The sequence below is a fragment of the Bos grunniens genome, chromosome 15, assembly GCF_055505025.1.
Source record: "Bos grunniens cultivar Pamir isolate PY7600 chromosome 15, Bosgru_T2T1.0, whole genome shotgun sequence".
NCBI classification, from domain to species: Eukaryota; Metazoa; Chordata; class Mammalia; order Artiodactyla; family Bovidae; genus Bos; species Bos grunniens.
This window is the reverse complement of record NC_141179.1, coordinates 18,230,463-18,248,492: the sequence shown is the minus strand read 5'-3', so window position 1 is coordinate 18,248,492 and position 18,030 is coordinate 18,230,463. Positions and strand designations below refer to the sequence as shown.

Sequence of the window (18,030 nt, the reverse complement as noted above, 5' to 3'; positions counted from 1 at the left end):
TGTCATCTACACTCATCTGAGTCATTCTGGCTAGACTAAATCTGGTCATTCCACTCTGTAAAGGACTCCCCAGCATAGTATATAAGACTCTTTACAATCTGACTTTTCACTCCCTTTCCAGTCTCATGCCTGGACCTACACGAGTGGAGGTCATACAGAATTGTTTAAAGGTCTTCAAACAGACCTCCCTGGTGGTCCAGCAGTTAAGATTCTGCACTTCCATGGTAGGGAGAATGGGCTCAATCCCTGGTTGTGGAAATAAGATCTCACATGCCGTAAGGCCAAGAAGGGAAAAAAAAAAAAAAAAATCAAGGTCTTCAAAGATACCTTGCTAATTCACACACCTCTGCACTTCTGACCTATTCACCAACAAGAAAAACACTGTCATTTCCTTTAAAACTAATGAAGACACAGCCCCTTCAACCCAACAAATCAGTTGTCAGCCACTTTCCCTGACTACCTATTTCTATCCCTTTTTTTCCCCCCTATCCGTTTTTGGAATAGTCTCCCTTCCTTCTTTCGTGTTCCCCAATTATTGTGTATTCCTTTTATTAATAATATTACACAGTACTGTAGCTATATTTATATGTCAAACCTTTTCACTAAACTAGTGAGGCCTTTCTGGCTCCTCTGAGGCCAGAAACTTTGTCATATCTATTTTATGTAACTAGTGCCTGGCATATATAGAAGTTTAGTAAATATTAATCAACCAACCTGTAATTACAGATCAACAAGAGAAAATTCATTTGCATTACAAAGGCTAATTTGAAACAAAGTTTAATATAAAAGATAAATGTAAACATAAAATTAAAACTAACGTTATATTCTCACAATCTTTAATTAGGAATAAAGACAAACAGAAACTCCGTACCAAAGAAACCTAAATATTTTGCCTATTTTGAAATATGGAGAGTCTCAAATAGTTCTCATATAAGTTTTATTCTGTTATCCTGAAATACTGAGTATTTCCTGGGGATGATGAAAATAAGTGATGGAAATCGTTATCAGTTCTACAGTCTTAAATAAAATTGATCATTAGATAATATTCAAAATAAGGCAATTCCTAATATTCCTCTAAGTCAGATAATTTTAAAAATATAGATATGAATCAAGAATATTAACTAAAAGCATTTGCTAGAGAACCACAAAAGAATCAACTGAGACAAAATTATTCTTGTCATTCAGTTTTCAAACACCTAACAATCTCATGAGCATTTTCACCCACTGGTTTGACTAGGGTTTGGTTTGGTAATACCTGATGTCAGTGTTACCTTATTATAAGCAAACAAGCTCTCACAACCTTTGGACAATATGTAACTGGTATAACTTTTTTATGGAAAGTATTTGCAAATATCCAAATTTTGAAATCTGTGACTCTGAAATTCTCCTCTTACGAATTTTTCCAAAAGAAAGACCTACACATGATAAGATTTTTTTAAATGTTTTATTCACCTGTCTCCAGTGAATGTCCACATGTAATTCCTCAGCTGATGACAGGCAATGCTAGGATTTGAAACTAGTCTGGCTCCAGACTTTCCGTTCTTAACCACTACATTATAATGTTTAGTATAGTGAATTAAGAGTTGATTTAAGTATTTATAAGTACACAAAGATACACGCATAGGGGTACTCTCTGGAGCATTATTTAAAACAGAGAAGAACTGGAGACAACCTAGATATCCATTCAATAAGGACCCCCAGAATATATTATACTTGTTCAGTTCAGTAGAATACTATCTCAGGTGCTGATAAAGAAAGATCTCCAAGATATTACATGAGGCACAGAATCTAAGCAACTTGCCCAAAGTTTCTCTGCTCTTAGGTGGCAGAATATACAAGAAAGTGATGAATAAATTAGACACTTAGAGCAGGGTAAGAAGAAAGATTTTTCATTTTATAATTTTCTAAACCGTTTCAGTTTTTAGCATACGTATCAGGTATCACTCTCTTTTTTTCCCCCTCTGCCTTGCCTTACAACTGGAAACAAAGCAAGGGACGAGTAATAGCAAGGGTATGCAAAACTGTGATTCTTATATATATATAAGAAATAATCTGCAGACACCTCACAACTGGTTTTTACCTTGGTGTATTATGCCCTGATAGGCCAGAATGCACTACACAGGGATAGGGACACCTGTTTTCTAATGTAAGCCCTGTAACTATGTTTGTAGTCATCTCAACCTCTTTCTTCAACTGAAAAAAGGGCTTGGATCTGATAAACTCTTAGTTCTGAGTCTAGGTCTAGTCTCCTGATGCAACATATTATTTGCTGAGCAGCCTGTCTCTTGCCCAGTCTCAAACAAAATCAAAATCATCAAGGCCAATAGAAAGCCGCACAATTTTACAGCCAAACCTGGACATGAGGCACTACAAATCAATCATCAATTCTGGGCTCAATCAATGATTTGATCCCCAGGGTAAGCACCTTATTCTCATTTATAATGAAAGCCCTTTTCAATCTAGCAAATACAACATTTATGATGTCTTAAATCCCCCAGAATCTCTAAGTGAAAGGGGGCACTAAAACATCCTAGCTGGAAACTACTTTTAATACGAGACACTTCAGCTATCAATCTAACCTCTACTTCAAATGGAACTGAAATCCAAACACTCCTCAGTGTCTGAAACAACACAGGAACTGCACTTACGAGAAAGAATTTCACTTCTAAAGTAGGAATATGTTTAGGTTTTTAGTGTTTTCTTAGCACTGCATATTATTTTAATTATAAAGTGGAAAAGAAGGTATTTCTTACCTGATGTCCACACATAAGATTCTGAGAGGCCATCATGATGGCTTTCATTCCTGAGGCACAAACTTTGTTTATAGTGGTACATGGAGTAGAAATAGGTAAGCCTAAAACCAATATAAATCATACTTTTGAAAAACAGATTCTTTTCAAATACAACTATGATAAAGATAGAGCATGTTAAACTGTAATCTGAAACATTTCTTTGGTGAATATAAGTCTATTATGCATTTACAGTCTATTTAAGCTGAAATGACCTCCATTTCGCCATGTCAAACATTCAAGTATAAACGCAAAAATGTATTCCTAGTACCTGCTCCCAGTACTGCTTGCCTTGTAGGGGCCTGTCCTTCACCTCCTTGTAGAACATTGCCCATGTATGCTTCTTTCACTTCTTCTTTTGGAATCCCTTTTTTAAAAAAGCAAGAAGCATTTCCATATTTTATTCAACTCAATAATTAGTAATTACCTAGTAAAGTACATGACATTATATAGCAGGAATGGTTTTTGTCAATTTTGAGTTTTATTACTAACACTGTAGTCCAAGGACTTCTTTTCAAGAGAATTCAAAAATGCATTCATTAATTCATTTCTAAGTGTTATGTATATAGTAAGTGCAAAATAAACATTTGTTCCAATGAATCACTATCCTCTCAACACAAAAAGTAAAGCAACTACTGACCTGCCTTTTCAATGGCTCCCTGAATTGCAATGGAACCAAGTTTAGTGGCTGGCAGAGAGGAAAGACTGCCTAGAAAGGATCCAATGGGTGTTCTTATAGCACTTACTATGACCACTTCCTGGCAAGACAGAAGATGGTAAAAATTATTACATTTAAATATTTCATCAAAATCATCTTTCATAAATAAACATGATTCATAGATACATTATTCAAGAAACAGACTTTTATGAATGTCTAATTATTCATCAAAGATGAAAATCTCAGCATTTGAACAGCACTAAAACCAGTATAATGCTAGCACTTTATGACTTAAAACCTAATAGAAAACTAAGACAAACCAGTCCTAAAATAGGCATGGACCATAAGCATAAGTTTCAATTCTATTACTTAGTCAAAATTTAAGAAATGAATACTTTACCCTTGTGAACTGTGTAATAAACAATCCTAATTAATGGGCTTCCTCACTGAAAGGAAACTCTAGGCTAGGAATTAAGAACCTGCATGCTAGTAGGGGCAACACCGCTTAACTGGGACACAGCCAGAGCCATAATTTCTTTGTATTTTATCTGTTACTTGGCTGCACTGGGTCTTTGCTGCTGCACACAGGCTTGCTCTAATTGTGGTGAATGGGGGATACCCTCGGGTTGCAGTGCTGGGCTTCCCACTGCAGTGGCTTCTCTTGTTGCAGAACATGCACTCTAATGCGTGCGAGCTTCAGTAGTTCTGGCACAGGGGCTGACTTGCCCCACGGCATGTGGAATCTTCCCAGACCAGGGATCAAACCCTTGTCCCCTGCATTGGCAGGTGGATTCTTAACCAGTGGACCACCAGGGAAGTCGCACAGGCATAACTTCTTAAACTATTAATAAAACAACATAAAATTGAAGAAAAAATAGATAAAAACTCTCTTAAACACTGCAAAACACTATTTTAACAATTCTCTCCTTACACTTGCTTTCTACTTTCTCTTAAATACATACATACATACATAATTTATCATAGATAATAAGAGAACCATTTTCTACATTCTGGTTGGAGCTTATTACTAAGTCTTTTTAGGAATCCCTATGAAACAAAGAGAGAACCCTTCAGAAAGCATTAGGTGGCCAAGTAATGGTTCTTCTTGTCTAATCTCCAGCTCATTCAGCATCTTTCTTCTAGTATCTTCCATGTGGCCTCTGCAATGTACCAGTACAATATCCAGGGGTCCCCGAGAGTAAAGGAAGAACACTGCCTAATTTTAGAGAAGGCTGTTTACCGTAGACAGTGATTGGGGAAGAAGCAGAAATTATGCAGGGCACTAGATCTAAAAAATTTTATGGTAGTAAGGGAGTTTGACTTAATGTTTCAGTAATTAACTATCAAGTTGACACTCACCTATACATGCAGGAAGAATATGCAGTTTTTAATTGACTACATTTCCTTTAAAGCACATTTAAATTTATACTTACATTCAAAGTGGGTTTTGATACATAACTTCGCTCTGCATACCTTATTTCCTGTAATATAAATATCTGTTATGATGTAAAAAGTATTAATCTATATCACTTTATATTACTCAGTAATGGGATTATGGTAATTTCTTTTTTATGCATTATACCATTATTTCTAAATTTTCCAGTTAGCATATATTACTGTTGAAATTTAAATATTACTACTTTTGCAATACTCTTACCTGATTAACTATTCATTGGAAATGTATGTTTTAACTTCTGATAAGTTTATCATATTAAAGTTTCTAATCCTTTAAGTATAAACTTTATAAAATGTAATTTTAAATTAAATCTGAGTTCTAAATTAAGTAAGCCCAAATTGGGCTGCTGCTTATATAACCTACTTATACTAAAAGATTTGAGCATATTATCTGCGACCAAACTTTGAATTAAGTTTCTACTTGTAGTAAACATGCCAGTCATTGTCTTTCCAACTACACCCTTTACTCAGAGAGTCTGGGAGGGACAGCCCTAAGTACCTACAAGGTGATTCCCATCCTCCTCCCACTGGCCAGAGCTGATGGACCAAAAACGGAATGAACTATGCCCCATTTCACAAATGGAAGGAACTAAGCTAGTACTCTGAGAAACCTGATCATCTGGAGGATGGGCACTGGAAGTGAAAGGGCCAAGGGGCTAGAGTTAGTTAGCAATGCCATGTAAAAGCAGAGGTTACAGTAAAGAGAAAAGCCATGAGTAACCAGAGAAGCAAGGGAATGTAACATATACACTCAGAAAGGAAGGAAAGACCATGGCATACTACAAAAGACAAAACAAGGTAACCTAGTTAACGATTTTCTAGATAGGCTTCCACACCAAGGCCAGCTTCACTTTATTTCCTAACTTTGGATGTCCAAGAGCTTACCTAGCGTATATCTTCAAATAAGCCACTTTCTACTTAGCTAGTGTGGATATTTTTCCTTGCAATCAAAGAGCCTTTTCTAAACCTCTTTGAAGTTTCTGGTTCTCTTTAACTAAGTTCCCTGGGCCTCTCCACTTTGCCCAGGATCCCGTTTCAGTTGCTTTTTCAAAGGTGCCACATCTTCAGTTAACCATTCCCTCTTCCATCATTCATCCCCTTTACTCCTCGACTATTCTGCAAGCACAGTAATAGTCTGGCTCCTCCCAACTAAAAGAATTAAGGACAAACAAACATCTCTTAACCCAGAGTTCCACTGAGCGTTCACCCCATTTCTTAGCTCCTCCATACAAGAGAAGTTCTCCAAGTTATCTAGAATATGTCTCCTGTCATCACCTCCTATTTACTATTCAGTCCACTCAGTCTGGCTTTTATCTATCCTACTGTTGGCTTTGAGCAAGATTAACAATATCTGGATAGCAAAATCCAATAAAGACCTCGGTATGTTCATCTCATCCTCATGGCAACCTGGGACTCACTTTTCTTTCTTGGGAAACACCCACAGTGGTTAAGAGCCTGGGTTTACCAGCTAAGTTTTCCCTTTTCTTTTTTTTTTTAATTGGTAGAAAATTACTTAAAGATATGTGTTGGTTACTGTCATATAACCATGCAAATCTGTCACAATTACATATATATGAGTGAGTCTCTTGAGTCTGCCTCACTTCAGTCACTCAGTTATGTCTGACTCTTTGAGACCCCACGGACTATAGCACACCAGGCTTCCCTGTCCATCACTAACTCCTGGAGCTTGCTCAAACTCGTGTCCATCGAGTCGGTGATGCCATGCAACCATCTCATCCTCTGTCGTCCCCTTCTCCTCCTACCTTCAATCTTTTCCAGCGTCAGGGTCTTTTCCAATGAGTTAGTTCTTCGCTTCAGGTGGCCAAAGTAATGAAGTTTTAGCTTCAGGATCAGTCTTTCCAATGAATATTCAGGACTGATCTCCTTTAGGATGGGCTGGTTGGATCTCCTTGCAGTCCAAGGGACTCTCAAGAGTCTTCTCCAACATCACAGCTCAAAAGCATCAATTATTCAATGTTCAGCCATCTTTATACTCCAACTCTCATATCCATACATGACTACTGGAAAAACTGTAGCTTTGACTAGACAGATCTTTGTCAGCAAAGTAATGTCTCTGCTTTTTAATATGCTGGCTAGATTTGTCATAGCTTTTCTTCCAAGGAGCAAGAAGTGTTTTAGTTTCATGGCTGCAGTCACCATCTGCAGTGATTTTGGAGCCCCCAAAAATAAAGTCTGTGACTGTTTCCATTGTTTCCCCATCTATTTGCCATGAAGTGATGGGACAGGATGCCATGATCTTAGTTTTTTGAATGTTGAGTTTTAAGCTAGCTTTTTCACTCTTCTCTTTCACTTTCATCAAAAGGCTCTTCAGTTCCTCTTCACTTTCTGCCATAAGGGTGGTGCCATCTGCGTATTTGAGGTTACTGATATTTCTCCCGGCAATCTTGATTCCAACTTGTGCTTCATCCAGCCTGGCATTTCACATGATGTACTCTACATATAAGTTAAAAGAGCAGGGTGACAATATACAGCCTTGACATACTCCTTTCCCAATTTGGAACCAGTCCATTGCTCCATGTCCAGTTATAACTGTTGCTTCTTGACCTCCATACAGATTTCTCAGGAGACAGGTAAGGTGGTCTGGTATTTCCATCTCTTGAAGAATTTTCTGCAGTTTGTTGTGATTTACACAATCAAAGGCTTTGGCATAATCAATAAAGCAGAAGTAGATGTGTTTCTGGAATTCTCTTGCTTTTTCTATGATCCAATGGATGTTGGCAATTTGATCTCTGGTTCCTCTCCTTTTCTAAATCCAGCTTGAACATCTGGAATTTTTCAGTTCACATACTGTTGAAGTCTATCTTGGATAATTTTAAGCATGACTTTGCTATCATGTGAGATGAGTGCAATTGTGCTGTAGTTTTAACTTTCTTTGGCATTCCCCTTCTTTGGGACTGGAATGAAAACTGACCTTTTCCAGTCCTGTGGCCACTGCTAAGTTTTCCAAATTTGCTGCCACATTGAGTGCAGCACTTTAACAGCATCATCCTTTAGGATTTGAAATAGCTCAGCTGGAATTCTATCATTTCCATTAGCTTTGTTTGTAATGATGCTCCCTCCCTTGAGTCTCCCTCCCCTCCCCTTATCCCATCCTTCGACAGACTGAGAAACTGAGTATTCTTTAGTGTTAACCTTGGTTTTCTAAAATACTCTGCACAAGTAGTTGTGAGAATGAAATGAGGTAATATGTATAAACCATTACCCAAACCCTTTTTCTTGGCTTCCATCTTAACACAATCTTGTGGTCCACCTCTTATTTCTCTAGTTATTTTCTTCAGCCTCCCTATCATTCCCTTTCCAACCTTTAACTGCTGGAATGTCCCAGGGCTTTGTTCCAGGCCCCTTTTCATTTTCAAACTTAACTGTCTCCATAATCATATCTAGCCCCACGGCTTTAAACAGCAATTATGTCCTGATGATTTCCAAATTTCTATCTCTAGTCTTGACCACTCAATTGACCTCCAGACTCATATATCCAAGTGCCAACTTGATTAGCCTGATTTTACTGTCCAGCACATGGCTCTCAATTGCCACGCTAGAACACTAGTTTCTTTCCAGTATTTCCCACCTGAGGACATCACATCACAATCTGCCCAGGAGCTAAGCCAAAAATCTAAGGACTCACCCTCCATCTAAGCCTAATAGTCAGAGATATTCTATCACAGGTACTGTCAATATTGTGTCTAAAATATACCTAAATTCTTCCACTTTACCTCATCTACACAGCCACCATTTCTTGCCACTATTACAGCCTCTACTTCATTTCCTGCATCCCCGATTTCCCTTCTTCAGTGCATCTAGTTTTTAGAACGTAAATCAGGGAGTTTCCTAGAGGTCCAATGGTTAGAACTTGGCACTTTCACTGCTGTGGCTCAGGTTCAATCCTTGATCAGGGAATTGAGATCCCAAGGGAATTAAGATCCCATAAGCTGCATGGTATGGACCAAAAAGCAAAATCAACACACACACACACACACGTGCATGCAAAACATAAATCAGATTGTATCATTCTCCTGGTTAAAATCCTGTGATGGCTTTCCACTGCCCTTGGAATGATATCCAAAGTTTATCCCTTACTCTACAAATTCCTGGCTCTTGGAACTGGAGCTCCTAATGACCTGGATGGTATGATCTGGCTCCTGACTTTCTTTCCATCCATACCACTCTTATTCTGTGCCAGCCACACCAGCCTCCTCTTTGTTCTGAACCCATTTCCACCTCAAGCTCTTTACAGTGTGTCTCCACCACTTAACAATCCTCCAGCTTGCCTTGCCTGGTTCATTTTTGTTCTTCAGATTCGGCTCAAACAACACAACCACACAGTACCTCTCCCTGACTACTTTTAAGTCAGCTTCTATTTCAACATGATTATTTCCTCTAAAGCACTTCTCATACTGTGTAAATACAAGGTGTATATATTTATTTTCTCTGCACATAATACAAGAATCCTCTCTTCCACCTTCCTGGCTCACTGTTATATCCTTGTCACTTGGCATAATGCCTAGAGCTCATTAAGTATCCCAGGAATGGCAAAATTATAGTAGGATCAAGACACATGATGAATGAACATGGCCACTTAAATTTTATTTGCATGTCACAATCATCTTTCAAGGACAGCTCATCTGCTCCAAGCACTCTAGAGACCACCCCTGACAATGCAGGCAGGCACTTCAATCTTAGCTTCTGCAGCACGCCTAAGCATGCTCTATTTTCCCGAACATATAATTCCCTCACTAGCCTGACTGTCTCCCTATCAGCCTGTGAGTTTCAAGAAGAGACTAATTTTATTTTTTTATCCCAATGATGACAAGAAACACTTAACAAATAAACAAAGTCTGGTCTTACCAGTACCTCTGAAAAACATTTCAGGTAGGGTAAGTACATTTTGAAGTCAACAAAATGGGATAATGAGTTACAGAATGAGGGCCTGTTTTACATAGGATGGTCAGAAAAGGGCTCTCTGGAGGTGTCACTGGAGCTGAGAAAATGAATATTAAGAGAATCGGCCTGGGAAAAGTCTAGGGAAAGAGCATCTGAGGCATTAGGAAGAACTAGGACAAAGGCCTTGACTTAGGAACAAACGTGACACATGCGTAAGTAGAAAAAGTGGACTAGTGTAGTGGGAGCCACATACTCAAGAGAACAGACAGTCTGGCTGAGACTAAAGAAGCAAGCAGTGACCAAACAGGGCCTGAGAAGGAGTCTGGACTCTAGTCTGTATAACAAGAAGCCACTGAAGGCTTTACTATTATAAAAAGACCACTCTGGCTGAAGTGTACAGAATAACTGTAGGAGCGGGAGTAAAAAGGGGAAGGAGACTGGGCAAGAGCTCACGTGGCAAACGCTAGGGAGGTCACAAGTGGGATGGATACAAACAGATGGATACGGAGCATGTTTTATATACAGAACAAGCTAATGGGTGGGTATCATTATTCTTATTTTACAGGTAAAGAAACGTAAGCACTGGCAGGTCAAGTAACCTGCCTAGAGTCACAGAGCCAACAAGGTGCAGACATGGGATTTCAAACCCAAGCAGTATCACCCTATTATGGATATATATGGTTTACATATACATACATATGATATAACGGTCCACTGCAAAAGGGAATGGCAAACCACCACAGCATTCTTGCCTTGAGAACCCCACGAACAGTATGAAAAGGCAAAAAGATAGGACACTGAAAGATGAACTCCCCAGGTCACTAGGTGTCCAATATGCTACTGGAAAAGAGCAGAGAAATAGCCCCAGAAAGAATGAAGAGGCTGAGCCAAAGTAGAAACAACACCCAGTTGTGGATGTGTCTAATGGTGAAAGTAAAATGTGATGCTATAAGAACAATATTGCATAGGAACCTGGAATGCTGGGTCCATGAATCAGTGTAAATTGGAAGTGGTCAAACAGGAGATGGCAACAGTGAACATCAGCATTTTAGCAATCAGTGAACTAAAATGGACCAGAATGGGAGAATTTAATTTAGATGACCATTATATCTACTACTGTGGGCAAGAATCCATTAGAAGAAATGGAGTAGCTCTCAACAAGAGTCATAAATGCAGTACTTGGGTGCAATCTCAAATATGACAGAACCATCTCTGTTTATTTCCAAGGCAAACCATTCAATATCACAGTAATCCAGGTCTATGCCCCAACCACTAATGCTGAAGAAGCTGAAGGTCTTCCATGAAAACCTACAAGGTTTTCTAGAAATAACAACAGCAAAAAAAGATGTCCTTTTCATCATAGGGGACTGGATACAAAAGTACAAAGTCAAAAGATATCTAAGGTAACAGGCAAATTTGGCCTTGGAGTACAAAATGAAGTAGGGCAAAGGCTAACAAAGTGTTGCCAAGAGAATGTGCTGGTCATAGCAAACACCCTCTTCCAACAACACAAGAGCAGACTCTATACATGGACATCACCAGATGGCCAGTACCAAATTCAGATTGATTATATTCTTTGTAGTCAAAGATGGAGAAGCTCTATACAGTCAGCAAAAACAAGACTGGGAGCTTGACTGTGGCTTAGATCATGAATTCCTTATTGCAAAATTCAGACTTAAATTGAAGAAAGTAGGGAAAACCACTAGGTCATTAAGGTCTGACCTAAATCAAATCCCTTATGATTATACAGCGGAAGGGACAAATAGATTCAAGGGATTAGATCTGATAGACAGAGTGCCTGAAGAACTATGGACAAGGTTCCCGACACTGTACAAGAGGCAGTGATCAAAACCCACCCCAAAAAAAGAAATGCAAAAAGGCAAAATAGTTGTCTGAGGAGGCTTTACAAATAGCTGAGAAAAAAAGAGAAGTGAAAGGAAATGCAGAAAAGTAAAGCTATATCCACCTGATTGCAGAGTTCCAAAGAATAGCAAGGGGAGACAAGTAAGCCTTCCTCAGTGAACAATGCAAAGAAATAGAGGGAAACAATAGAATGGGAAAGACCAGAGATCTCATCAAGAAAATTAGAGACACCAAGAAAAAATTTTATGCAAAGATGGGCACCTAGAAGATAGAAATGGTATACAGACCTAACAGAAGGAGAAGATAATAAAAAAAAAGGTGGCAATAATACACAGAAGAACTATACAAGAAAGATCTTAATGACCCAGATAACCACAATTGTATGATCACTCACCAAGAGCTAGTCAAGCTAGAGTGCAAAGTCAAGTGGGCCTTAGGAAGCATCACTACGAACAAAGCTAGTGGAAGTCATGGAATTCCACCTGAGCTATTTCAAATCCTAAAAGATGATGCTGTTAAAGTGCTGCACTCAATGTGCCAGTAAATTTGGAAAACTCAGCAGTGGCAACAGGACTGGAAAGTCACTTTTCATTCCAGTCCCAAAGAAGGGGAATGCCAAAGAATGTTAAAACTACAGCACAACTGCACTCATCTCACATGATAGCAAAGTCATGCTCAAAATTATCCAAGATAGACTTCAACAGTACATGATCCAAAAAATGCCAGATGTTCAAGCTGGATTTAGAAAAGGCAGAAGAACCAGAGATCAAATTGCCAACATCCACTGAATCACAGAAAAAGCAAGGGAGTTCCAGAAACACATCTACATCTCCTTTATTGACGAGGTTAAAGCCTTTGACTTTGTGGATCACATCAAATTGTGGAAAACTCTTCAAGAGATGGGAATACTAGACCACCTTACTTGCCTCCTGAGAAATCTGTATGCAGGTCAAGAAGCAAAAATTAGAACTTGACATGGAACAATGGACTGGTTCCAAATTGGGAAAGGTTTATGTCAAGGTTGTATATTGTCACCCTGTTTTTTTAATGTATATGCAGAGTCCATTGTGTGAAATGCCGAGCTGGATGAAGCACAAGCTGGAATCAAGGTTGCCAGGAGAAATATCAATAACCTCAGATATGCAAATGAGAACACTGTAATGGCAGAAAGCAAAGAAGAACTAAAGAACCTCTTGATGAAAGTGAAAGAGAAGAGTGAAAAAGTTGGCTTAAAACTCAACATTCAAAAAACTAAGATCATGGCATCTGTCCCATCACTTCATGGCAAATAGATGGGGAAACAATGGAAACAGTGACAGACTTTATTTTCTTGAGCTGCAAAATCACTGCAGATGGTGACTGCAGCCATGAAATTAATTAAAGACACATGCTCCTTGGAAGAAAAGCTATGACCAACCTAGCCAGCATATTAAAAAGCAGAGACATTACTTTGCCAACAAAGGTCCATATAGTCAAAGCTATGGTTTTTCCAGTAGCCTTATATGGATGTGAGAGTTGGACTGTAAAGAAAGCTGAGCGCTGAAGAACTGATGCTCTTGAACTGTGGTGTTGGAGAAGATTCTTGAGAGTCCCTTGGACTGCAAGGAGATCAATCCTGTCAATCCTAAAGGAATTCAGTCCTGAACACTCACTGGAAGGACTGATGCTGAAACTGAAGCTCCAATACTCTGGACACCTAACGTGAAGAACTGACTCATTGGAAAAGACCCTGATTCCAGGAAAGACTGACGGCAGGAGGAGAAGGGGACAGCAGAGGATGAGATGGTTGGATGGCATCACGGACTCGATGCACATGAGTTTGAGCAGGCTCTGGGAGTTGGTGATGGACAGGGAAGCCTGGCGTACGCAGTCCATGGGGTTGCAAAGAGTCAGACAGGACTGAACTGAACAGGATCATGTGCTGTGTGTGCTTAGTTGCTCAGTCACAATTGACACTCTGTGACCCTATGGGCTGCAGCCCGCCAGGCTCCTCTGTCCATGGGGATTCTCCAGGCAAAAATACTGGAGTGCGTTGCCATGCCCTCTTCCAGGCAATTTTCCCTACCCATGGATCGAATCCAGGTCTTCCATATTGCAGGCAGATTCTTTACTTACTGAGCCACCTGCGAAGTCCTATGTATGTAGGATCATACACATCAATAATTATCTTACGTGTAAATGGATTAAATGCACCAACCAAAAGACATAGACTGGCTGGGTGGATAAAAAAAAATAAAACCCATATCTATGCTGTCTACAAGAGACCCACCTCAAACATGTGGACACTTTCAGACTGAAAGTAAGGGGATGGGAGAAGGTATTTCATGCAAATGGAAATCATAAGAAAGCTAGAGCAGTAATATTCATATCCGACAAAACAGACTTTCAAACAAAGACTGTTATAAGAGACAAAGAAGGACAGTACATAATGATTAAGGGTTCAATCTAAGAATAAGATATAACAATTATAAATATATAGGCACCTCAATATGTAAGGCAAATACAAACAAACATAAAGGCACAAATTGACAGTAACATGATAATGGGGTGGACTTTAATACCCCAATTTCATCAATGGACAGATGATCCAGACAGAAAATCAATAAGGAAATTCAGGCCTTAATTGACACTTTAGATGAATTAGGCTTAATTGATATTTATAGAGCATTCCATGCAAAAGCAGCAGACTACTCATTCTTCTCAAGTGCACAAGGAACATTCTCAAGGATTGACCACATGCTGGGCCACAAGGCAAGCCTTAGTAAATTTAAGAAAACTGAAATCATATCAAGCATCCTTTCTGATCACAACACTATGAGATTAAAAATAAACAAGGAAAAAAACTCGAAGAAACACAAACACTTGGCAGCTAAACAGTGTGCTACCAAACAACCACTGGATCACTGAGGAAATCAAAGAAGAAGAAAAACAAAAAGACCTAGAGACAAATGAAAATGAAAGCACAATGGTCCAAAACTTATGGGATACAGCTAAAGCAGTTCTAAGAGGGAAGTTTAGAGCAATAAAATCTTACCCCAAGAAACAAGATAAATTTCAACTAAACAATCTAACCTTATATTTAAAACAGCTAGAGAAAGAAGAACAAACATAAAGTTAGTAGAAAGAAAGAAATCATAAAGATCAGAGCAGAATTAAATGAAATAGAGACAAAGAAAACAATCTCAGAGATCAATAAAACTAAAAGCTGGTTCTTGGAAAGGTAAAGAAAATTTATAAACCATTAGCCAGACTCATCAAAAAAAAAAAAAAAAGGGGAGAGGACTCAAATCAGAGTAATTAAAAATGAAAATGAAGCTACAGCTGACTCCACAGAAATACTAAGGGTCATAAGAGACCACTATAAATACTGTATGCCAATAAAACAGACACTTGGAAGAAAGGGACACATTCTTAGAAAGGTACAGTCTCCCTCAGATGAACCAGGAAGAAACAGAAAATATAAACAGGCCAATCAGAAGCACTAAAATTGAAACGATGATTAAAAACCTCCCAACAAACGAAAGTTCAGGACCCTACAGCTTCACAGTTGAATTTTTATCAAATATTTAGAGAAGAGTTAACACCTACCCTTCTGAAAGTGTTCCAAAAAGTTGCAGAGGAAGGAACACTTCCAAACTCATTTTATGAGGCCACCATCACCCCAAAACCAAAACCAGACAAAGATACCACAAAAAAGAAATTTACAGGACAGGATCACTGATGAACATAGATTCCAAAATCCTCAACAAAATACTAACAATTCATATCCAAAAATACATTAAAAAGATCATACACTGTGATCAGAGATCATGATCTCTGGTATCCATCCGAGAGATGTAAGGATTTTTCAACATCCCCAAATCAATAAATGTGATACACCACATCAACAAATTGAAGAATGAAAACCATATGATCATTCAGTAGATGCAGAAAAAGTTTTTGATTTCATCACCCATTTATGATAAAAACTCTCCAGAAAGTGGACATAGAGGCTATATACCTCAACAGGCCAGATATGACAAATCTACAGCTAGCATCAAACTCAGTGGTGAAAAGGTAAACACATTCCCTCTAAGACCAAGAACAAGACAAACATGAAAAGGACTGCCGGGAGCCGGCATATTGCATATTGAGTGCATATTGCATATTGAGTGCATATTGCATATTGAGTGCAGCACTTTCCACAGCATCATCTTTCAGGATCTGGAATAGCTCAACTGGAATTCTATCACTGCCGGTAGCCAGCGTGAGGAACTCTGCCCATGACAAAGGTCATGAGGAAGGAGGCTCGGCATATGCAAAGGCGGGATCGAGCCTCAGGAGTCCCCCTGGAAATTCTCGAGCATTTACACCCAAAACCAGAGTCTGCCTACTTTCTGCTCTGTGCTTTCACCTACACCTCTGACTCCCACTACCTCTCTGAAAAAAGAGTTAGCTTACAGCTCCAGTTAATAATTCCTGGGTGTGACAGTGTTTAACCTACAAACTCCTTTGGAAATCCTCTAGCCTGCCTGAATAGGTTTTTCCGGCCACATGTGATTGTTCAGAGCCTCCCAACTGTGAGAGGCAGGAGATGTTCTAAACTGTCTAAACACAGATTCTTTTGAGTAGTTAAAAGATTGATTAGAAATTGTATTGGTGAAGGGATTTTCACTTGTTGGGCCAATGTTTGCTGCTAAGTTTCCATATCCCTTACCTGCTGTGTCCCTGGCAGTGTATTGATTAATATAATTGGTGTAAATAGTAGCTTTAATGTTTGTAACCTGGGACCCTTGAGTTAATTCTTTTTCTTGTTATAGCCCACCACACCTTTGCTCTGTAGGAATGCAACTTTATCTAATGCTTTTGGAGGGTGGCTCCTGACCAATCACCTTTAGAGAAAAATAAGTTTTCTGAAGAGAAGGTCTTAAAATGTTAACAGGCCTCCGGGCCAGAAGATGATGCAAATCACCTAAGCTTTTGCATATGATGTTTGCAGGAAGAAAGCCTGGCTTGCTGCCTGACTCTACCCCTTCCCCCATTATCCTCTATGCATAACTTAAGGTATAAAAACTACTTTGGAAAATAAAGTGCGGGCCTTGTTCACCGAAACTTGGTCTCACCATGTCGTTCTTTCTCTTACCTTCTGGCTGAATTACTCAGCCTCTTTTCTCCACTGAATTTCTTCACTGAGCTATCCTCATTCTATTAGTCTTTATATCCTTAATTAACATTTAATTAAGCAATTGTTTCCTGATCTTCGCCTACGCCGTCTCTCCTTCGAATACCCTGGATCAGCCGGTGCTGGTCCCCGGCAAAGGACCACTTTTATTCAACATAATTTTGGACATCCTAGCTAAAGCAATCAGAGAAGAAAAACAGGTAAAGGGAATCCAAACTGGAAAAGAAGTTAACCTGTCACTGCTCGCAGATGACAGAATACTATACATAGAAGATCCTAAAGATGCCATCAGAAAACTACTAGAACTCATCAATGAATTTGGTAATTGCAGGTTACAAAATTAATACACAGAAAACTGTTGCATCTCTATACACTAATAACAAAAGATCAGAAAGAGAAACTCAAGAAGCAATTCCATTTACCATTGCATCAAAAAGAATAAAATACCTAGGAATAAAGCTACTTAAGGAGACAAAAGACCTGTACTCTGAAAACTATATGATGCTGATGAAAGAAATTAAAGAAGATATACACAGATGGAAATATATACCCTTGTAGTGGGTTGGAAAAATCAATACTGTCAAAATGACTAATGCCCAAGGCAATCTACAGATTCAATGAAATCCCTAACAAATTACCAATGACATTTTTCACAGAACTAGAAAAAAAAATCTCAAAATTTGTATGGAGACATAAAGACTCCAAATAGTCAAAGCAATGTTGAAAAAGAAAAAGGGAGCTGGAGGACTCAGACTCCTAACTTCAGACTATACTACAAAGCTACAGTCATCAAAACAGTATGGCACTGGCATAAAATAGAAATATAGATCAATGGAACAGGATAGAAAACCCAGAAATAAGCCCATGGTCAATTTATCTATGACAAAGATGATTCTACACAACGTTGGAAAGAATCTCTTCAACAAAGGGTGCTGGGAAAACTGGACAGTCACATATAAAAAAATGAAATTAGATCATTCCTTAACTTCATACACAAAAATAAGCTCAAAATGGATTAAAGACCTAAATGTGAGACTGGACACTATAAAACCCCTAGAGGAAAACATAAGCAGAACACTGTCTGACATAACTCACAGCAACATCTTTTTTGATTCGTCTCCCATAATAATGGGGGAAAAAAGCAAAAATAAACAAATAGGACCTACTTAAACTCAAAAGCTTTTGCACAGCAAAGGAAACAA

General features: G+C 38.7%; 1 protein-coding gene across 4 annotated transcripts in view; it reads right to left on the bottom strand.

Moving 5' to 3' along the window:
• The window catches only part of ACAT1 (acetyl-CoA acetyltransferase 1), a 29,032-nt gene that overhangs the window by 8,024 nt on the left and 2,978 nt on the right, over positions 1 to 18,030 (bottom strand). For 2 of the 4 annotated variants that reach the window (XR_015141809.1, XM_086339079.1), the window contains exons 2-5: positions 4,881 to 4,928; positions 3,430 to 3,547; positions 3,061 to 3,156; positions 2,754 to 2,854 (exon numbers count right to left, since the gene is read on the bottom strand). Coding sequence is in view for 2 of the 4 variants with exons in the window: in XM_086339079.1 (XP_086195205.1) it covers positions 2,754 to 2,854; positions 3,061 to 3,156; positions 3,430 to 3,547; positions 4,881 to 4,928 (363 nt within the window). In the remaining 2 variants the exon portion in view is untranslated. The remainder of the gene's footprint in view (positions 1 to 2,753; positions 2,855 to 3,060; positions 3,157 to 3,429; positions 3,548 to 4,880; positions 4,929 to 18,030) is intronic. The other 2 variants (XR_015141810.1, XM_086339080.1) reach the window with 1 other exon arrangement.